Source organism: Telopea speciosissima, chromosome 3 (assembly GCF_018873765.1).
Source record: "Telopea speciosissima isolate NSW1024214 ecotype Mountain lineage chromosome 3, Tspe_v1, whole genome shotgun sequence".
Classification (NCBI taxonomy): Eukaryota; Viridiplantae; Streptophyta; class Magnoliopsida; order Proteales; family Proteaceae; genus Telopea; species Telopea speciosissima.
This window is the reverse complement of record NC_057918.1, coordinates 35,035,238-35,058,881: the sequence shown is the minus strand read 5'-3', so window position 1 is coordinate 35,058,881 and position 23,644 is coordinate 35,035,238. Positions and strand designations below refer to the sequence as shown.

The following is a 23,644-nucleotide window of genomic DNA, read 5'->3' as shown; positions in this document are numbered from 1 at the left end:
GATTAGATGAGGAGGCTGCCTGTGCACGCCTCTCAGCAGTACGCCTCTGATAAGTAGCAGAAGGCCGTGGATCCATAATGATCAGTTGAAAAGGGTAAACATCAAACTATAAGCACGGGTAACAGTTTGATATAATGAGCACAAAAGCTTAAAAGACGGCAGGAATAATGGAATAGGGCTTGTCATACTTAGCAGAATTAAATGAGACATTGTAGTATATCCGCCCATCCGTGAAAGATGGACTCGATGCGGGTGGTGTGGAATTGGAGATATCGAATCCTTCGTTCAATGATGTTGAAGTCCCTTGTCATTAAGGATTTACCATCATTCCAAAGGACCGTCTGGAGATCTTTCTTCTCCGGTCAGGGACCACCACCACCATTACAGCAGTGATGACGCCTTGATCCTAACTTAGTTTAGGTTTCACCTTAACTTGTCTTCAGTTAATGCTAGTAGTGGTCTGTACTTCCTTTTGTTTAACTTGTAAGGACTAGGTCCTGTGTAGTGTGTTAAACTGATGTACACAATCAGCCTAAGGGCTGAAATTTTGTAAAGATACATCAAGTACATATATACATATTTACTTTTCTTTTTTTAATCTTACTTAAGTTTCACAATCAATTCCATTTTTTTACTTGGTAGCTTTTAGTTGAGATTTTTTTTTTTTTTTATTTTAATTATCCCTAACTGAATTCACCTTCAGGTTAATGAGTCCAAGAGCTGCCATATTATGAATTTGACTGCAAAAAGAGTTAGAGCAATGTGCTCTGATACCACTTAAATGTCACACCCCGGCCCGGTTAATAAGGGCCAAGTGTGACTGGATGTCTCAGACACCCAATCAATCCCACCAGGATCGCAAATGCAGTGTTCTTTTCGCAATCTCATTCACAAATATCAGAATTAGATGCAGCGGAAGCAATAATAGAGCAGTAAAACAGTAAATAAGGAAAGACTAGTGATAGTATTATATTCAAAAGGAGTTGTATGTACATCGTTTACATCGATACCAAAAAAGAGATAAGATAAGCTCAAAAACCAACAGGTTAGTAACTATAGCTATACAAAAGTGTTATAAACCAAAAAGGAAGGAGAGTAGCCTGGTCAGCCCGGACGTTAAGCAGAACGCGCAGTCATCGTAGGAGCACGCAGCATCGTGTTCAATAAGGACAGGAGTATCAACTCTAGCAACAGGAAAAGCATCCTGAGAATGAGCAATCCCCACAGAACCAGCAACGGTAACGGCAGTACTATCATCTAAAAAAAAAAAAGGACGTCCACTGGGGTGAGCTCTCAACTAAGCCCAGTAAGGGGTGGGGGAAACATACATACACAGTAAATCATGATGCATGTCCTAACTATTATGCTCCTAGCACAGTTACTAAGTCTCATGAGGTATAAGTACTACTACTAGTGGTAGATGCTAACCTCGGTCCCGAAACTAACCCTTCGCTCACCCGAGCGAAACCATTCTACCACGGTGAGGACCCGCCAGTTCCGGAACTAACACATCGGACCCCGACAGACCCCCAAATGACCAACCCTGCCTGTTTATTCCCACAACGGAATTAGGGACCTACTAACATGGGACAGAAGATGGCATCCTGGAACTAACACATCGGTCTCTGCCACGGGTTGTCCAACACCTTTCCCCCCCTGTTGGTAAGGGGCGCAGTACTGGGTAATGAATATCAACCTAGCCCAGTGCAGTCTAAACATGATGAGGCAAGAATGATCTGAGTTATAAATTACCAAATTCCATCATCATAAATTCACGTCATATAAATAATCAATGCAAATGCAATGCAGTCTAATGCATTAAATAAAAGCTAGAAAACTACATGCTCCAGGTATAGAGGTAATGATGCATGAGCATGGCATTCAGCATAAAGTTGAAATTAACGTGATAAACACGCAGGAAATTATGGTCGAATCCCCTTACCTGATAAGTAGTCTATCTCTAGTCAGTTAACCCAACAAGTATCCAGCAAGACAGTCAAAGTACAGCAGGACAGACCTAGTATATATATAAAATCAGCATGTATCAGATTCCATTTGCAGCTTGGTCTGTTCCTAGCAAAACAGGGCAGCAGGGGGGAATCAAAAATGTCAGCCGGATTCAGAGAGTACCAGGGCCATTCGACCGGCCTTGGTCTGCAACTCCATCCGGGAGTTTGTCCGAATTTGGGGCTTTTGCTCCTAGAGGTCAGATTGTCACATGCAAGACCTAATTTTGGGTTTTTAAGTCCTAATAGAAGTGGGTAGGTCTGTATGGGGTTTCAATTTGATGATTTGTTTCCTAATTCTGGAAATTCACCAATTTATCCCCAATTTCATTAGGTTAGGCTGATTAATTGATAAATAGAACAGCAATAGAGCTGAACAGAGGTACTGCCATGAAGATTTAGGTCTAACTGAACATAAACAGCAGCAAAACAGCATTATAAATGGCAAAACTCATAAAAGTTAAGCTCAATTTAGAGTTTAATGGCTGCCTTTTACTTAGACAGCACATAGGTTGAGCAAGAATGGAATTAGGGTAGGTTTAGAGCAGATTTAGAAGGAATTTAGAGGAGTAGAAGGCAATTACAGCAAGGAATTCACTGAGACTTACCCGAAATTGACACTTGTAGCCTTCTAATGGTAGATTTCAGCTCAATTTCAGGTGGAGAGATGAATTTCGGGTATAAGCTCTATCCTTCCTTCCTTCTCTTCCCTTCTTTCTCGGTTTTTCCTTGCTTCTCCAAGAGAAAATTCGATTCTGCCTCTCTAACTCAGATTTGTGAATAGTGATAGATTTTAATGGGTTTTGATATATATAGATTTCACTTAACCACTAAGGGGTAGTTTGGTCAATTGGTCTATAAATTAGATTTAAACCTGTATTTTAGTATTTAAAGCCTTAATCTAAGCACCCGGTGATGTCATGCGACATCAAGGGTGATCCGGACACGGGTAAATGTCCGGGACAGTGTTCTCCACTGGGAAAGTGGGTCCCACAGGGGCAAATTTACATAGACACCCCCTCTAATCCTAATCGGTCGTACAAAACATTGATATAAATATAAATAAATAACACTTACAATAATTTTAATTGAGGGAGAGCCTTTGCATGGCCTCCAGAGAGCTGATCCGGCACAGGTAACTCCGGTGCGGGGTTTCACGGGGGTCCTCTGACTCCAACAGAGCAAGCTGAGAAGAATCCCTGGAGTCCTCCATAGGAGTGTCGAGAGATTCGTCTGTATCCTCGACCGATATAGTCCATAGCATCGATGATGCTACCATAAACTAAGAGCTGGAACCTGAAATCACACAAGTTCCAAAAGTTCAAATTTATTCGGAAATTTGACCGGGTTTCACAGTACAGACAACAATAACTTAGCCTTATCCTAACTAAATGGGGTCAGCTACACGGATCCTTACAAAGAGCAAGAACTAATGATAAGAATAAAAGAAATTAAACACAACAACCACAACTACAAATAAGTCTAAACCAAATTAACTGGGGTCAGCTACACAGATCCTTGCCCTCTAATCAGCTTCACCGTCAGACTATGAATAAGACCTAAACTATGCATGTCTTTCCTCACCTCTTCACCTAGGGTCATTTTAGGCCTGCCCCTAGCTCTTTTAGAACCTTCAATCTAAATGAACTCACTCCTCTGAACTAGAGCATTTGGCGGCCTCTGTTGAACATGGCCATACCACCTTAGGCGACTTTCTCATGGCTTATCTTGAATCAAGGCTACTCCCAAGCCAGCTATAGTATGGTCATTCTTTATTTTATCTTTCCTAGCTTTTCCACTCATCCATCTCAACATCCTCTTCTCCGCTTAGCTTAGCTATATTACGCTTCTTAACTGCCCAACACTTCGCGCCATACATCATAGCCGGTCTTATGACAATCCTATAAATTTTACCTTTTAAGCTTTAAAGGAATCCATCGATCACATAACACTCTGGATGCACCTCTCCACTTTAGCCATCCTACTTTAATCCTTTGAGAGACATCATCTTCTCTATCACCTTCCTTACTGATCATTGATCCTAGATACCTAAAAAGGCCACTTTGTGGAATCTCCATCTCTCATCAATTTCAACCCCTTCATTATCTATCCTAGAGTTGCTAAATTTACATACCATATACTCCGTATTTGTTTTGCTTATCTTAAAACCTTTTGATTCCAAGGTTGATCTCCATAAATCAAGTTTGGCATTCATTCCATCTTTTCGCATCCACCAAAACAATGTCATCAGCAAAAAGTATGCACCAAGGAACCTCATCTTGAATGTCTCCGGTTAACTCATCCATGATAAACGCAAACAGATAAGAGCTTAATGTTGTTCCTTGATGTAACCCATTTGTAATTGAGAATTCACTACTTTGACCCCTCACTGTTCTTACACTAGTCACCACCCCTTCATAAATATCTTTAATTATGTCCATATATTTACTGGATATATTTCTCCTCCCTAGCACATGCCAGATTAAATCTTTGGGTACTCTGTCATAAGCTTTTTCTAGGTCAATAAAGACCATATGGAGATCCTTCTTGCTCTCTCTAAATTTTTCCAAGAGTCTCCTAAGTAGGTAAATAGCTTCTATTGTGGATCTTCCTAGCATAAAACCAAATTGGTTCTCAGAAATAGTGGTCTCTTTTCTCAGGTGTGTTTCAATAACCCTCTCCCATAATTTCATTCTGACTCATTAGTTTTATGCCTCTATAGTTGTTGCAACCATAGTACTAAATCTCGTTTCATTTCGGTGTTTCAGTCTGATCGAAATTTCCGAGATACCGAAATTTTGTCGAAATATGGTATTTTCTGTGGGTGTAAAATGCCAAAAATGACCGAGATTTTCGAAATTTCTGAAACGCGATGACCGAAATTTCCGAAATATTCGAAATATTGCATTTTTTCATATCGGACTTGCATTTCGTATCGAACAGGTCAACATACTCAAAATATTCGATATCTCGACCGAAATTTCGCGAGTTTTAGTACTATAGTTGTGACTTTGGTTATCGCCTTTATTTTTGTAAATCGGGACCACCATGCTTTTCCTCCATTCATCTGGCATTCTCTCAAAGCACATAATCTTATTAATCAACTTAGTTAACCAAGATAAGCCACATATTCCTAAGCTCTTCCACACAACTATTGGGACCCCATCTGGTCCAGGAGACTTGGCTATTTCATCTCTCTTAGTGCTTCTTTTTACTTCAAAAACCCTAATTTTACGTATATACATCAGGCAGGTGATTTGATGTGTAGTGCCTACTTCCGGTCCCCTATAACTCGGATTGGTTTCATTAAGTAGGTTGTAGAAATAACCATTCCATCTCTCCTCAAGGTTGTAGAAATAACCATTCTATCTCTCCTCAATGTCCTCATCCCTTACTAGAACTCTACCATCATCACTTTTAATGCATCTAACATGGTCGAAGTCTCTACTCATCCTTTCCTTCATTTTAGCTATCTTATAGATAGTTTTTTCCCCTTCCTTGGTGTTCAAATTGTTATAGAGATCTTCGTATTTTTTTGCCCTTGCATTCCCCACAATCTTCTTAGCTTCATTTCTAGCAAACATGTACTTTTTAAAATCTTCTACATCCTTAGTCCTTTGCCATGCCTTGAAACTAGCTTTATTAGTCGTGATGGCTGTTTGGACCTCGTCATCCCACTTCCAAGTCTCCCTAGGAGAATAACGTTTTCCTTTTGATCCGCCTGGGAACTCTTTAGCCACCTCCTTAATACACATAGACATCTTGTTCCACATCAAATTAGTATCTCCCTCCAAATCCTACTTTCCTTGTTTGACCACTTTGTCAGTAAATGACTTCATGGAGTCTCCTTCCAAGTTCCACCACCTCACCTTAGGGCAGATAGGCTCCCCTATCTTACGATCCTGCATGGAGAGACACATATCCATGACCACCAAACTATAGTGAGTGGTTAAGCTCTCCCCTGGGATAACTTTACAATCCTTACAACACAATCTATCAGACCTTCTAGCTAGGAAGAAATCTATTTGGCTATTATGATGTGTTGGAATATGTAATCCAGAATACCGTGGGGGTATTCCGGTCCTTTTGGGGTAGATTTATTCTTATGATATTAGGATTAAGTTGCTGCTCTTATAGAGTCAGCTAGTTAGGGGTAATTATGTCTATTTCAGTCCCTTTGTAACTTTCCCCTCTATTATAAATAGAGGGGCTTACCTATCAATGAATAACATACATTCTATTCTCTAATTCTCGCTTTCTAACCCACGATTCTGCTAACATGGTATCAGAGCCAAGTTTGATCTAGGTTTGAAAGAAAGAAAAAACCCCCATTTTCTTCTTCCTCAATCGACTTCTCCCTCCTTTCTCTCTTTCTCGGTTTCACCTTCTTCTGGTTTTCTTCTTCTCATCCTTATAAGGGGGCAGCACTAATGAGGTAAAACCTAAACCAATGATTTAGTTGCTGCCCTCCTCCATCTTATCTACTTTTTTTCCATTAAAATTCTGCTGGAACCATACCTACAACTTGAAGGTTTCCAAAATTTTCTTGAAGATCAGATTCCTCTCACTCAAGAAGGCTGATCCTCCATTGTTGCCTTGTTGGAGCCTCCTATGCAGCCTTTCCAGCACCTTTCTACCCTCTTCCATCTACTCTCCTTTCTTTTCTTTCCCAGCCTTGATTTACCCCAATCGATCTCCTTTATCAGGGTTTTTTTCAAAGCCCTGACTCAATCGATTTTTTGGGTTCCTCCTTTCAAATGCAGCTGATTTTTGGGGGGTGATTCTCTACTACTATAAGCCCTACTCGACCTGAGTTTGGACCCTTTCTGATGGCTGGATTAGTTTTTACAGCAAAGCTTCCTTAACCTTCTAATTTTTTTTTTGGTAAATAAATATATTACCGAACCCCGGGGGGGTAGGGAAAAGAGAACAAAGAATCAATATACAAAGGGGGGAGAGGTGCAAGAACAAAGAAGCCCACTAGGCCGACAACCAGTCTAAACAGGGGGGGAAGTGGGCAGCCTGCCTACGCAGAGGTGGCTGACCGCAAGAGGGAAGAATCAAGGCCCCAAAAAACCAAAATATGCCTGTTCCTAGTGTTGTCCGTGGAGGGTCTCTGGCGGATGCAGCTGAACTTAGAGGACACATCAAAGGAGATGGCTTTCCAAATCACGTCAAAAGATCTCGATTTGGAAGTCCATCTCCTGAGGTTCCTCTCCATCCAAATATGGTGGATAGTAGCGTTGAAGACTAGCTTCCCTATAGTGTCACATATAGAGTTCCCAGGAAAAGCATTGAGCAACCAAAGCCATTCACGATCAAAACACCTGATCCTTCTACTGCATGGCCTGATAGAGGCTAAAGCTTTTTTCCAGATGGTGGAAGAGAAGTGACAGTCAAAGAAGAGGTAAGGGATATCTTCACGGCCAATCCAACATAGGTTACAAGTGGGGGTAGTAGGGATGGTGCGGTGAATAAGGAAGGCTTGGGTGGGCAGGCAAAGTCTGAGGGCTCTCCAAACAGTAAGGCTATGGAGAGGGATATGGCCTTTGAACCAAACAAGGTTGTGCCAGGGGACGGAGAGGCAAGGGACCCTGGAAAGGTTCCAGGCAAAAGAGGAGGAGAAGATACCAGTGGGGGAGGGGAGCCAAATAACCTTATCCGCAAGGGTGGTGGGTAAAAGGGGTAAGGGAGGAAGGGTGGCCCAGATCAGAGAGATGATGTCTGGGTTGAGGGAAGGGTGAGGGGTCCAAGAGCCAGAGGAGATGAGGGAGGAGACGGGGGCTGCCTTAGGGAGGCCAGAGTAAAAGATGCCCCTCGGGCCCAGAAGATTAAAGAGGATTCCAGCTGGGTGCCAAGGATCAAGCCAAAGAGAGGTGGAATTGCCATTGGCAATGGAAGGGGAGATACCATGGAGGGCCAGGGAACGGAGGGAGAGGATCTTACGCCAAATCCAGGAGGAGTCAGATGGATGGGGACAGTCCAAATGGAGTCAAATTTAAGGAGATGAGAGTGGACCCAAGAGACCTAGATGGAGTCCTGGCGGGAAGAGATTCTCTAGAGGAGCTTAAGGAGACCCGCAGTGTTTGAATCGCGAATACGGCGGATGCCCAAACCACCTTCAGACTTGGGGAGGCAGATAGACTTCCAGCTGATAGGGTGGAGAAATCTAGGGGTGTTGCTAGCCTTCCAAAGGAAAGCACTGAGGATGGGCTTAATGGCCTTGATGGTGGAGGTGGGGATGAAGAAGATGCCGGTCCAGTAGATGTAGGTGGCTTGGAGGACCGAGCGGATACATTCAAGCCTACTCGCGTAGGAGAGAAGCTTACCTTTCCAGAGCTGGAGGCGCTTGCAAATGTTGTCAAGCATAGGGGTGCAGTGGTGGCTCGAGAGCCTGACTAGAATCAGAGGAGTTCTAATTTGGTTACCTACTAAACACCCTGACAAAACCCTTACTCCAATCGAATTTAGGGTTACAGGTTTTAGCTTTTGCTGATTTTTTGAGGGCTAATTACTTCCATTACTAGGACCACTCGACCTCAATCTTGCACCTATCCAAGTTTTCTGGAAGACCCCTACCCCAATTGATCTCTACTTTCAGGGTTTTATTCAGGGTTTTACAAAACCCTGACACAGATTGATTTTTGGGTTAGGGTTGTTTACTGCTGCTGTAATTTTTTGTAGGTGTTTCTACCGTCAAGAGAAGCAATCTACTTCAATTATTCATGGTTGAAGAAGTATTTTACCTAAGATAGCTGCTGCCCTATTTTTTTCTGCACTTGTGGGTGTTTCTCCCTCTTGAAGATCAAGTCTCAAGAGGTGTTTACTACAAGAGATTGGTTGTTCGTATTAGAGATCCATTCAAGCAGCTGAGGACAGCATCGATTACCTGAAATCATCACACTTTGACAAGTCATCATCAGTTTTTTGAAGCCCCTTACCCTCCAATCGATCTCAAGTTTCAAGGTTTTTACAAAACCCTGACTATAATCGGTCTAAGGGTTAGGGCAGTCCTCTCTTGCTGATTTTTTTAGGAGTGTTTTATCACCATCAGAGGGTTTCAGCATCATTCATGGAGTTTTTTAACAAAATTCAGGTTTCTTCCTTATGGTCGCCTTCTGCATCAATCAAACTATTTTTTTCCAATTCCTATGTGGCTGGCTGCATCACTTACTATTGGATCTGCTGAGTTATTTATCTTATACTTGCTGGTTCTATTGAGCTTTACTACATATCTTGATGGTTCTATTGATTGGCTTCTGTAAACATGACTGGTTGACATGTTACTGCTGCCTTTATGAGGACTACTGCTGCCCTGTTCTTGAGACTGAGTATCCTACTATTGGAGATTGAATTTCTTTCATTGTTGAAGACTCGAACCTACTACACTAGCGATCAGTTTATTTGGGATTACAACAGTGTGTTCCATGCTTATTGGTTGCGACAACGAATCTATTCAGTTGTGTGAAGCTTTTCTACAAGTTTATGTCCAGTTTACTGTGAGAGCTTGATCCTAGCATTGTTCACTAACTCAAGACTGATCCAAGTTTTCTAGAAGCTCTTTACATCAATTCTGCCCAGATATCTTCATCAGTTCTATTCAGCATATGGGAGTTTATAGATTGGAATTTAGCACACTGGTTCTTCCTTGTGTGAAGATCAATCAAGTTTTGAAGAATGGTGCCTTCTCCTTATAACAAATCAGACCTGTTTTTTTTATTTAATTCAAATATGATCATTGGAGATTGGTGTTTCAGAGTTAGTTTGATCGATTGAAGAAGGTTGAAGATTACTGTGTTGCGTTGTTTTTGTCCATGGTTCTTTATCCTACTGCTTTTTTTTCCTTACCCATCTCCCATACCATACCTGTGGCATTTACCAATAACCACTTTGGAAGTTTATGGTATAATCTACTTTACCATTACTTCCTCTTTTCCATTACCCATAGCACCTTTGGAGAACTCTGGAAGGTTATCCTTTTGCACTATCTCATTCATCATCTCTGTTATGTCCACGTGTACTACTACACGTGAGGGGGAGATTATGTACAGTACACCTGCAGACATTGCAGAAGCAGAACTTGTAGGAACACTTGGTGCAAAACATAGAAGATCAGTGTTTCCACCATTGCCATTGGGTATCCTTTGTTATTGGGTTGAGTTTGCCGTAAGGGGGAGATTGAAGTATTAAAGCATTGAAGATATTTGGTTGTTGCCAGCCTATATGAGGGTTTACAGTTGGGTTGATTCAGTTGTTTTTGCTGCCTGATTCAGTTTATTCCGCTGCTTGCTGCCTTAGTCTTTCACTTCAAGATTTTATGTCACTATGACAATTTGAGATTCATCACTGGATAGCTATTGAAGATCGTTGAAAGCTGCCTTTTTTGGAAGAAATTCCAGTCTCGGTTTGCTGATCATGTTTGTCCAAGTTTTGAAGATCTATTTTTTAAGTTCTTGAAGGTTTATTTGGGAGCTGCATTCATCTGTCAAGCTAGACTCTGCTACAACATTGTTTCTTCCCGTTTTGTTCAAGTTGGGCATTGGTGCCTTATATGTGCCAACTTGAGGGGGAGTGTTAGCATTATTATGGAGTTTTTTTTTTCTTATTAGTTCAAGCTGGATCCTCCTTCTTTACTTATATGTATAATCCAGCTTGAGGGGGAGTGTTGGAATATGTAATCCAGAATACCGTGGGGGTATTCTGATCCTTTTGGGGTAGATTTATTCTTATGATATTAGGATTAAGTTGCTGCTCTTATAGAGTCAGCTAGTTAGTGGTAATTATGTCTATTTCAGTCCCCTTGTAACTTTCCCCAATATTATAAATAGAGGGGTTTACCTATCAATGAATAACATTCATTCTATTCTCTAATTCTCTCTTTCTAACCCACGATTCTGCCAACATGATGTCCACTTCTGTAGGTGACTAAATGCTCCTCTCTCTTTTCAAAGTAGGTGTTTACAATGGACAGATCATAAGCAACCACAAAATCCAAAATTGAGATACCCTCCTCATTCCTCTCACCAAATCGAAAACCTCCATGCATACTTTCATAGCCTCTACGATCTCTCCCTACATGGCCATTCAGATTACCCCCTATAATAATCTTTCTCCTTACAAATATCTTGCAGTAATCCATCCAAATGTTTACAGAATTATAACTTACTACTTTCGCCCAATCCTGCTTGGGGAACGTAAGCACTGATAATATTGACTATCTCTTTCTCTAACACAAGTTTGATGGAAAAATAAAAACAGAATTGGAAATAAATAAAATAGTAAATGAAAATTTAAATAGCCTAGATTGCTATTTAATCCCTAGTTACACCAAAATAGTAACTGAAAAGTAAATAAATCTACCTAATATCTCTTAAAAACAGAAATATAAACTAAGAAAAAGCAAAATCTTCTTTTAAAGAGTTCTTCCCATGCAAGTCAATATCCAGTCTAGAGAAGATCTCCACGCAAGTAACTAATGGGCCCCACAAATCTGACCAAATAAAGACCTTTGGTCGATGGGTGGTAGCCTTAAGTACTGTCAGAATATGGGTCCAAATATACTAGTTCGATGGGCTGACTGAATTCTGTTTGGTCCTTTTCTTCTTCATGCTTTGATCTACAATTCTACATCAAGTACTCAGATGGCGTATTTTTTTTTTAAAACGAGGCAAATGCATGATACTGACAAAATTCATGCATTTGCACAAGATTTTGGATATCCGGATTGATTTTTGAAAAAGAAGGGATTTAGTTAAAATAAAAATCAAGAAATCTTTCTTTCAGGTATCTCGGATTCCTCTAAAGAATCCCTCCGGCTCTTAACAGGTTTCTCCATTGGTACTCTTCCCGTCATCTACCTTGGCCTCCCTCTGATTCCAACCAGACTCTCGAGCCATCATTGCACTCCTATGCTCGATAACATCCGTAAGTGCCTCCAGCTTTGGAAGGGTAAGCTTCTCTCCTATGCGGGCAGACTTGAATGCATCCACTCAGTCCTCCAACCTACCTACATCTACTGGACCAGTATCTTCTACATCCCAAACTCCACCATCAAGGCCATTGAGCACATCCTCTGCGCCTTCCTTTGGAAGGGTTGTGACACCCCCAGATTTCTCCACCCTGCCAGCTGGAAGTCTATCTGCCTCCCTAAATCTGAAGGTGGTCTGGGCCTTCGTCACATCCGTGACTCTAACACCGCGGGTATCCTTAAGCTCCTCTGGAGAATCTCTTCCCGCCAAGATTCTATCTGGGTTTCCTGGGTTCACTCTCATCTCCTTAAATCAGACTCCATCTAGACTGTCTCCATTCATGCTGACTCCTCTTGGATCTAGCGCAAGATTCTCTCCCTCTACCCCTTGGCCCTCCGTTGTATATCCTCTCCCATTGCTGATGGAAATTCCACTTCTCTCTGGCTCGATCCTTGGCACCCCATAGGAATCCTCTATAACCTTCTGGGCCCCAAAGCCATTCATTACTCTGGCCTCCCAAAGTCTGCCCCTGTCTCCTCCCTCATCTCCTCTGGTTCTTGGACCCCTAACCCCTCCCTCAACTCAGACATCATCTCTCTTCTCTGGCCAACTCTTCCCCCTTTGATTCAATTGCCCTCCCATCGCGCGGATAAGGTCATCTGGCTCCCCTCCCCCAATGGTCTCTTCTCCTCCTTTTCAGCCTAGAACCTTTCCAGGGACCCTTGCCCCCCTGTCCCCTGGCACAACCTAGCCTGGTTCAAAGGCCACATTTCCCACCATAGCCTAACTGTTTGGAGAGCCCTTAGACTTTGCCTGCCTACCCAAGCCTTCTTAATTCACCGCACCATCCCAGCCCCCCCATCTTGCATCCTTTATTGGATCGGCCGTGAAGATATCCCTCACCTCTTCTTTGACTGCCCCTTTACCTCCACCATTTGGATAAAAGCATTATCCTCCATCTGGTCGCAGCAGCAGAAGGATCAGGAGTTTTGACTGGGAATGGCTATGGCTGCAAAAAAAATTTCCTGGGAATTCCATTTGTGACACCATTGGGAAGCTAGTCTTTAGCGCCACTATTCACCATATTTGGATGGAAAGGAACCTCAGGAGATGGACTTCCAACTCGCGATCGTTCGATGTGATTTGGAAAGCCATCTCCTTTGATGTGTCATCCAAGCTCAGCTGTATCCGCCAGAGGCATACCACGGAGATCCCTAGGAACAAGCATATTTTGATTTTTTGGGGCCTTGATTCTGCCCTTTTGCGGTCAGCCTCCTCTGCGTAGGCTGGTTGATCGCCCTCCCCTCCCCTTTGCAGGCTGGTTGTTGGCCTTTTGCTTGCTCTCTCCCTCCCCCTCCTTCTCCCTCTTGTTTTTTGTTTCCTTGGTTCCCTCTTCCCTGCCCCTTCTTGGGGTTCGGTAATATACTTATTTACCAAAAAAGAAGAAATAGTTTGTAAATTTTATATAAATTTAACTTCTTTCAAATTTTAATAAAATGCTAAAAACTAATTTAACAAAAATTATGTTAAATAATATTATATGAAAATAGTATGAAAATTATGCATTGTGCATATGTAACATAGCTGCAGTTGGTATTTTTGTACGTTCCAATCATAGTTGTCATTGCGCAAAGGTGGCACCTAGGTGACCCAAGGAGCTTAAGGGCAGGGCCATATCCCGGGTATGTTTTCCAGATTCTAGTCATGCTTCATCTACTGGGCATGGGTGCCATGAAACATAAGGCAACTGGTCGCCTTGGGCTTCAATCTATTTCTTGTCGCATAGCGATGTCTTGACAACTACGGTGATAATTCTTTTTGATAGTTGGAGTTAAGATTTTTTTTTTATTATTTTATCATGGAAAGTACATAAGAATTATATTAGATCAATAGAATGCAATAATTTTTAGAGGAAAAATAACGCAATGTAGAGTGGTCTTTTATATGATCATCAAATAAATGTATTATTTAGCTTCTTTTTTTTTAACAAAACTGAAAAATCTGTATTTTTTTGTGAGAAAAATAGTATTTTCTATTACATGCAGTATGGCATGAATAGACTTTTGCATAGATTGTACTGGTAGTTATTTTAAATTATAAATTGGAGATGTGGGTGATTCATCTAGCAAAATTGGCTGGGTGGATCTATCTTGACATGGCCCAAGTGGGGTCAGGAGATGGTTATATATCATATCCATAAGCCTTTATGCTTTTGTTCTATTCTTAATTCCAATTTGGGGAATAATTGCAAATTTTGGTTGGTTTCTAACAATCTTCAAGGTGAAAAAAATGCAGGAAATGGTTTGTTTCTCTTTGGAATGGCTACCAGATGGAAAGACTTAAATTTTCTTGGCTTAGATATTAATGAAAAGGTATGGATACATATCTGTTCCTTCTTGCTTGGATTAGAGAACGTTTCTTTTGTTAACTTGCAGAATCATGCAGCTTGTAAGGCGTTGTCTCGACTCTGTTCATAAATCTGGTTTAACAAATGGGTACGTGTTGTTGCCTTTAAATAATTATTTATGTTTATAAATTACTGTGTAGCAAGAACTAATTTGAAAGGAGAAATAATCTGATGTATTGGGACTTCTTGCAAAATCTAATGTGACTTGATGCATTGAATTGTTGCGAATTACTTCAAAATAAGTTCTGCTGGATAAAACTTCAAACCATGACATGTTTGCTTTCTGCATTTGCACCACATTATCAGTTTTTGTATATCGCTTAAATTATTAATGAAATAACACCTTAATTCTTAGTCCACTGGCTGGAATTACAAGAAGAAACCTCTTTTGGGGTAATTAACTCATCATCAGGTTCTTCAATGTGACATATTCTTGCTGTAGTATAGCAAACATTGACTATGGTGGATTTCTCTGGTTATTTACATTTACTCTTCTTCCTTGGGGCCCTCATAAAAGTTCTTACTAGTGCACTCCAAATAGACACCTTTTATCTTCTGAAGGTGAGCTGAGATTGTTGGAGCCCGTTCCTTAGATTTAGTGTTTTTCTAATGTTCGAACTCTTTATTCATTTGCAAGTTACTTCTCATTTATTCATAATCTTGTCTTTTTTTCTTGTATTCTTCTTTTTAAGCATTATCAATTTCCAAAATGAGTAGGTGATACTGTTTATGAGCTTGCTTATTAATATGGTTCACTGTAATCATTTTAGTTGCACATTTGACTTGCCTTTATATGTCTTAGATACTTCATTGCAACAAATGCAACATCGACATTTCGGTCCATTGTTTCCAGTTACCGAGGAAAGTTGGTTCTTGTTTCAATACAGGTATAATAGCATCTCATGTAATATTTTTTTCTCATTTGTTTCCATTGGTGACAGTCATGTTGCTTTGTTTATATGCTGGATTATCTGCTTGTAGGCATGGTTTCCTTTTAAAATACAGAACTCTTACATTTACTTGGGCTTCCTGGGATATTAATAACTAGTCCTAGATTAAAGATAAGTGATAAGTCAATAAATTTTAGTAATTAATCATGTTTTATTGGTTTGTTGATCTAGACTATCTGGTTACCTCACTTTTTTAGGGTTGATCTTAGTATTGTTGTTGAGGGCGGGCCTTGGTGCCACGGTAAAGTTTGCTCCTGACCAAGTGATCACGGGTTCGAGTCTCGAAACAGCCTCTCTGAGAAAGCAGGGGTAAGGCTGCATACATTATGACCCTCCCCAGACCCTGCAGTGGCGGGAGCCTCGTGCACTGGGTACACCCTTAGTATTGTTGTTGTTGTTATTGTTGTTGTTGTGTTGCACTGTAGTAAAGTGAAGGCGGGACTTGATCCCAGGTCACGGCCACAACATGGCATAGACTTTACCAAAGGAACAGGCTAGCACCTTCTTATTTTTGTTATATAGTTTCACCTCCTCATGAAGCACACACTAGTCCATGTATTGCTATACCAGTCCAGATCTTCCAGATCACTGATCAACTGATAAGACCAGGACAAAAGGGGCTGCTATCAACCTCTTCCAGAAAATGCCACTTATAGTTGTTCATATGTAGTTGTCCCCAAGGTTCTAAAACTCGGTCTCAACCAGGTCGAGTTTTCCGAGATCTCGGCGGGACAGTGTATTTTTATTTTTTATGTTTCGGTGGGCATATGGCCATAGTTGGCTCCGAAACTTTAAGGTAAGCTTGCTTTAGGCTTAATAAACATATTTAAAGGTTCAAATTGAAAGAAAAAAAACACCCAATTTGGTGTTTTGGATTTGCACCCTTGGTTGGCAGTAAAGGCCGAACCCTTAATGTAATATTGCCTATTCTACACATTGTTTGAATGATATGAGACATAATTGGCAAGTAAAACAAGTAAATTATGCAAATTATATTGAATAATTATTTATGAAATAGTTCATAATGCATATTACTTAGACACCCAACCTAAGTACAATGAATAATACATAAGTCATAGACACCGTACTACCCTAGTCTTCCACTTCTTAACTCCCAAGTCCCAACAATACAATACTATGACTCTACGAGTACTGAGGAGGTCTAGATTCTCGAAATATTTGAGATTTCTCCGAGATTCTCGAAATATTCGAAATCTTGGTCAAGTTTTTCAAGTTTTTACATTTTTTAGTTTTGTATAATAACTCATCTCAAGAAGCTCGAGTTTTCCGAGATCTCGGTGAGATTTTGAACTATGGTTGTCCCTGTCTCAATCTAGTCAATAGCTCTTGAATCCTAGCATAATGCTGGTCAACTTAAGGTTTAAAATAAATCACAGTTTGGCGGATCCTGGTATTGAACTACGATAAATCTTGGAACTACTTCAGAAAATAGTATTGATATGACTAGTGTGTGGGGCATGCATGACTTAGCCTAGCAGGCTAATTTCAAAATTTTGTACATATTTGCAAACAAGGTTGGTTTGATATGATCTTCCTAACAATGTTTGATAATTCCCATCTTCTAGAGAACATTATTTTGTATGAAAATTGGTATTTGTACTCGTTGAATTGTCAACTGGATGAGACCAAGTTTACTTATATCTGTTTATGGACAACATAGATCCTGTGGGAAATAAAAATACCTTTTTTGTGAGCAATCAAACTTCAATTCTAGTATACAAGTTTTCCCTTCTAAGATTGATGAGGAATGCTAATCATTCCAACTCAACTACAGAAAAGCAACCTAAACATTCTTTAAATATGACAAAATATTGAGGGTGTTTGGTCATCCATATACTGCAATGTCAGTTTGTTCTGAACTTTTGATTGGGCAACCCTATTTACACTGCCAACACACTCTCACCTATGTGGTTGTCAGACTTAAGGGTTTCGGGCCTGGTCTAGCTCAGGCCTGAAACTGAAATTTTGGCCAAAACTTGGTGTTTTTTTCTAGGAATTTTGGTGTTGGGTTTCGGGTGCCAAATAGACAAATTAAGTCATGAAACTTGTAGGACAGCCTATTTTAGACCCTCTAAAAATGGTGGAACTCTTAGATTTTAAAAAATACACCCAAAATGGCAGTTCGACTTCGGAACCTAGGTTGGTAGTCTACGCTATATACATTCTCTAATATGGCATGTTTCACACAATCTCTAGTACTAGAACGCATATAATTCAAGTAAAACAACTTAAATAAGCATTAGAAATGAAAAGACATCAAATTATAAACCATTTCATAAAGCATACATCAAACATTGTTTGTTATTAAGAGTGACATATATAAGAGTCAACAATAGTACAATACAAGCAATGAGTCCACCCCTATGCTCAATTTCTCATCCTGTAGTCCTAGACTCCTAGTAGTGAAACGAGTGCTGGGATGGATCAATGGATCAAAACCACTAGCAATTTGCCGCTGCCGAACCAAGTTAGCCTCTAACTGTATCACATAAACTGGCCATGTTATAGTATGGCGGAAGAATCACTCAATGTCCTCCACAGAAGCCCTATAAATGGAATCATCAACAAACTGGAGCTACCCTAACCTAAGGTATGGATCCCTGAACCGTGCAAAACTCGAGCGAGAGCTACTGCTACTGGATGGTGCCTGTGGAACCGTCACCAGCATGTATAGTTGGGGGTCAAGTACGAGAAGATGTTGTCCACAAAACTTGAACCAGTGCGTGACTGACCCGCATAGTCAGAGGCAGAGGGTAATGATGATGAAGAGCTAAAATGCCCAAACTGACCATACCCATTATGGTGACTAAAGTCGGAACCGGTGCTTTCGTGCCATAGCCATATGACGGTGCACGCCACTGTTACCCATGCATACTACTCTCCTTCATACTCATGCCTTCGAGAGTATCAGTCAGGCTCCTGGCATCGACATCCGTGGACTCCATACTATCATGCTCCTCGTCAAGTAATGGTATTAATCGCAACGTGCTCGAGTAGCCTACACGTGTGGGGCACGTGCATTATGGTCCTCATCCTATGTGACATGAGTGAACAGAGTCTCACTTGTGAAGTGCACCAATTCCGGCTCCTGGTAGTGGTACCCCTCGCATATCCCCCGTTACCCCTATTACCACCATCACCGTCATCATCATCACTGCCATCACCATCACCATCACCAAATGAATTTGACCAATTGGGCTCCTCATCATCCCTGCCAACCTGAGACTCAAAAGTTTGGGGTGTCTGTGAGTGAACACGGCCCTTACGAGACAACATATACTCGTCCACATCTGACTAGTTATCTTGAGGTCGGGTCTACCCTCAGACTGATGCATGACAGGGTCGCCTCAATCCTTCACACACTGGTATAGGGGATCCTCCTCATCATCTGAGTCAACCTGGAAAATGTTGGCAAGCTCGATTTGATCCTTATCATCGTCCATGCCTTGGTGTATGTGTCGCATCCTCAGCCTCATGTTATAATGTACATACACCAATTGCTCCAATCGTTTGTGACCTAATCGGTTCTGCCTTTTGTTGTGGATGAGTGAGAATGTACTCCATTTGCGCTCGCATCGGAAGGCGGAACAAGTTTGAGAGAGCACCTTGATTAATATCTTTCTCAAGTTAGGGGTGTCTTTCCCATAAAGTACCCACCAATCGGTTGTGCATTAGAATTTTAGAATATTAGGATTATTTATAGGTATATGAATTCAATGAAGATAAGATGACAAATAATGCAATGGACCTACCAGGGTCTGCGGATTCTCTAGCAGCCATTGCGGCTGCACAAGTAAAACTCCCAAGAGCATCCCTAAAGTTCTTTATCTATACTCATTTCAAACATGTCTTGTATAAGTACAAAATTGAGTAATTACATTCCTTAGAAATTAGTGACTACCAAGTCTCACGTCATTATTGCATTTCGATTGTATACTTGCATTAGGCTCCAACTTGGCCACCACATTTTCCACTGCTTCTAGCAATAATTCATCCACCCAAGTCGACGCTTGTAGTGATACCTGGGATTGAGATAGTATGCTAATAATTACATAAATAACTTGGCAGTGCTATGAATATGTAAATGGAATGTAAATTAACTTTAAGTATCATCAGCTCTATGCAGTGGATGCATCAAGTGCTTCTCCTATAGATCCTCAATAATTTTAAGGTACACCCTTTCCAACTTGAGTATTGTAGCTCTCACGCGATCCTTTATTACATCCATGGCAGTATACAGGTGTGGCAAGGTAGACTTCTTCTCTGAGTCTACCATCTTCAAGATCCTTACCACTGGCTCCAGTATAAAAAGGACCTTCTTCTTCAAGTCCTGCCAGAATTAATCACTAGAGATGGTCGCCTATGATGCCTTACCCCCTGGCAAACCGGACTCCCTCCAACTAAACCACTCCTCACTAGCATACATCGACCTCAAGCCAGACATCTTCGCTTGAAAGCTCTTGAATGCAACGTAGTTGGTGTCAAATCAAGTAATGTCAGGCATAACCAAATCCCCTTCGTACTTCTCCCTCAATAACTGTAAAGAAAATCCATGGTTATAGACAAATGTAAAATCACCTATCTTACCTGCTTGACCATACTAACTAGGGATCTCTTCCCCTTGTCCTTAAGCATGAGGTCAATGCAATGGGCTGCACATGGTGTCCAAAAGAGGTGGATCCTGTTGTTGTGCCTGACCATCAATCTCTCCTCTATCTTCTTAAAGCTATTCTCGTTGTCCGTCACCACTTGGACAACGTTCTATGGTCCTACCTACTCCAGAACATCCTTCAACAACTTGTATATATACATTACATCCTTTTTCTCCTTGGATGCATCCACTTACTTTAGGAAGACAGTCTTACCATCACAAATTCACAATAGACCATGAAGTTGATGGTGGATTGTCTAGTGGGTCCAGTCCAACCATCACACATCACAGTCACTCCATAGTTCTCCCATGTCTGTTTAATGTGTCAATGTACTCATCCAACTCCTTTGTTTGCTGGGGTAAATAGACATTGATCAATTCCCATGGAGTAGGCCCCTTCACTCTTGGACAGACCTCCTTGCAGTGTTAAGCATGGCCTGATAGTATGTTCCCTGAGCAACATTAGTTGGGATGCTATAATAGAATAAGAACTTTGAAACGACGTCACCAAGTTTCGCTTCCATATTACCCCAGGCTTGCTTTATAGTTCTCTGTCTGGTATCTTGGGCCCTGTATATCAGATCATGCTGAAGCACTTCAATGGGATTATCTAGTTCTCATGGTGGGGGTGCCCTCATACTCTGTGATCTCCTGAAAGGCAAATCCCCCTACCTTTGTTTCTTCCTCTTCTCCCCTGTGGGCCCTACCTCTGATCCAGCTGCTTTATAGCCAGGGGCACCAGTTCATTTCCCCATCTCTGCAGCCCTAACCCTCTCCATTTGATGTGAGATTCGGCTTTCTGCCCTAGTCTGCTGGAACTGACTCCACTCTGCCAATCTGCCTATGTCTTGAAATCCTTAGGCCCCTGTAATCATTGTCAGAGTCATAAGAGGCAAGTCGCGGGTGTTTCTCTAACACTGCCCCCATCAAACTCATCTCTTGCCTTTTGCATTTCAGCCATCTTTAGTCTTCCTAGTCTTCCTCCCTTTAAGTGCTTAGCCATGGCCTATTGTACCTCAAAAGGAACTTGGGTGCATTTGGCCACATCCTTGTACCTACCAGCCAAATGCCACTTTAGTCTAGTGGCTCCTCCAGAATTTAGTACCTTCTGACAATAATTACACTGTGACTTTTTCTTATCGTTTCTTGTAGGCACTTCGTGCCTCCATGCTATATCTCCACCTCCACCCTCAGCCATTGTGCAACATTCTTCTTACTCTGTACATTGTTACATAAAAAATGCATGCATTATTAGCTATTTCCTGTTTTCCTCTAATTCTTATAATTTTTTTTTCTTAATGAAAAATAAATTTATTATTTTTTTAGAAATAATAATACCATAATTTATCAAAAATAATAATGGAATGAGACATGAATCATCATTTTCAGTTTGAGATACAGCAACAATGCTTTCATCATTATTAAAGAAGTTTCAAACCAAAACAGAAGTTTTTTCCCTATTTTTTTTTTGAATTTTTTTCATTTTTTAAAATAATTTTAAAATTCTAGAAACTAAGATAATTACTTTTCGGACAGAAACCCAAAAAAAACACTTGAGGCCGCAGATCGCCAACAATGTCCAACATATATAAAAAAAGACCTTCAAACACTAAGTGTTAACCCTAATTTTGTTGCAAGATTTTTTTTTTGCAGAAATCTTGTTTTTTTTTTTTAAATTTAAAACAGAAAATGAAATCCAGCTTTGTGAAGTCATAGATCGGGCGGCAATGTTTAACATATAAAAAATTGAATGACAACAACCAAGTATTGACCCTATTTTTTTTCGCAAAAAAATTGTTTTAGGGAAAAGTTAGTTTCCTCCAATTTTGAATCTTGCACAAATCTTGTTGTTGGGCAGCAAATCTGCGCTTCCACTGCGTTCCTCTACTGCCCAAGCACTAGTTCCAATATTGTATAGGAGAGATTTGGTCAAAAGAGCGAGAGTTTGGAGATTTGGGGGTTTTCTTTCCAAACCAGACGAAATGGGTCAAAATTTTGACCCATTTTGTTCGAAACTTGGTATAAATAATAAGGGGATTTGTAGTGTTTCGATTGATATTTCGGCAAAACGAAACATGTTACCGAAATTTCGGCGAAACACTGAAATTTTGACCGAAACCTTGTGTGCTTTATATATTGCATACGGTTTTGTTTCGGCACAACGTGAAACCAAAAAAAAATTGCCAAGGTTTCGCCGAAATCTCATGATTCCTTGTACTTTGATTACTATTCCTTGTCCTTGTATGAGAGATGTATTCTCAATGTGTTGTGCAGTAACTACTAAGATTAATTTTTTAGATAACTGAAACACAGATTCTTTCTGTTTTTAGTGTCCAAACCCTGATTTCAATAAACAAGAGCATAGAAGGAGAATGTTACAGAGGTCACTTATAGAGGCAATATCCGATCTTCTTACTGCAGGTGGAAAGGTACTTCTATTTTAGTGTACAGCTCTTTAGATCTTTGGTTTTTGGAACTCTTTCTAACCCAAGAGTCTAGATTGCTGTATTCAGTAAGCTAATGTATAAATTGGATGTATTTCACTTATAAACCTTAAGAGTTCATAATATCAGTACACACTCCTCACTACCCTTTGTTTTGCTTCCTAAAAATGTTCGATTCTGATGATTTAAGATCGGAGGAAACAGCAGAGATTGATTTTGGGGAGTTTGTAATTTCTAAGGGACAGCCCTGCTAAAGAATACACTAAACAGATAAATCACTTCTTAAGAGATATATCAACTTCCAGTGCTTGAATCTATAGGTTTTTCTGGAATCTGACATAGAAGCAGTTGCTGTGAGGATGAAACAACAATTTATGATGTATGGCAAGGGTAAACTTGCAGTTCTAAATGATGAAGATGATCCTAATATTGGTCAAGACGGGTGGCTTGAGGAGAACCCTTTCAGCATTCTGTCAGATTGGGAACAGCATGTCATCAATCGAGAGGCACCCATGTACAGAATAATGATATCAAAAACTGATCAATGTTAAGGAAGCAACTTTGGGTTGCTGACATGAATTTGGGGGTATGGTCACTTGACTAACAAGGGAACCAGAAGCCAAGGCTTCAAGGAATCAATCATCTGAAGCCAATCTGGAGAATTTTCAGACAGGATTGGCTCCTCCTGGCCAATTTTAGTTGAGAATCAGCCAAGTATCGGGTGAACTAGATCGATCAGGACACAATCCAATCCTCAATCCTGGCAGGATGGTAGATTTTACTTCTCAAGATAATTCTGAAGAGCTCTTTGTTCATATTCCGAGATGCCCTACCAGTTACAGGTTGCACACATGTTTCTCAATCAACTCCTTTTGTAACATATAATGCAGATAGAACTCAATCTTGTACCATACAATGGAACATGTTTGTACTTGTCGTATTTATATTTAATATTTTCAATGTTTGAGCCTGTGTCTGCATTTCTGCATTCCGAATGATGAATTATCATATCAGTTATCAGAAAAGACTAGTCTAGGCACCTGGGTTCAGATTGCATTGTTGCAACACAAGCACAATGACAACTGCACTCATTGACTTCATTTGGCATGAGTTTTGAGTCTCATATTGCAAGCCATGCCTCAAAATATCTCAATCATTCTGTTGAAATTAAAATGAGAACTACAATTGATTTAGGCT

General features: G+C 40.6%; 1 protein-coding gene and 1 long non-coding RNA gene across 2 annotated transcripts; one reads left to right on the top strand and one right to left on the bottom strand.

The window, feature by feature from the left end:
- Positions 1–1,726: 1,726 nt before the first annotated feature.
- LOC122653585 lies at positions 1,727–20,369 on the bottom strand. Its single transcript, XR_006331832.1, has 3 exons — positions 20,232–20,369; positions 11,848–11,859; positions 1,727–1,736 (listed from the first exon to the last, which is right to left on the bottom strand). It is a non-coding gene; the product is annotated as an uncharacterized LOC122653585 (long non-coding RNA).
- Positions 14,206–23,016, top strand: LOC122653584 (tRNA (guanine-N(7)-)-methyltransferase-like). The gene is made up of 5 exons (XM_043847471.1): positions 14,206–14,346; positions 14,420–14,469; positions 15,184–15,268; positions 22,334–22,432; positions 22,768–23,016. The coding sequence occupies exons 1-5, from the start codon at positions 14,293–14,295 to the stop codon at positions 22,996–22,998; spliced, it is 519 nt and encodes a 172-aa protein (XP_043703406.1). The 5' UTR covers positions 14,206–14,292; the 3' UTR covers positions 22,999–23,016.
- Positions 23,017–23,644: the final 628 nt, after the last annotated feature.

Excerpts from the sequence above, each read along its gene's own strand:
- LOC122653584 (XM_043847471.1), top strand. The coding sequence starts at position 14,293 with ATGGCTACCAGATGGAAAGACTTAAATTTTCTTGGCTTAGATATTAAT. Across the intron at positions 14,470-15,183 it reads AAATCTGGTTTAACAAATGG|ATACTTCATTGCAACAAATG; the intron begins GTACGTGTTGTT and ends TATATGTCTTAG. Across the intron at positions 15,269-22,333 it reads TGGTTCTTGTTTCAATACAG|TGTCCAAACCCTGATTTCAA; the intron begins GTATAATAGCAT and ends TTCTGTTTTTAG.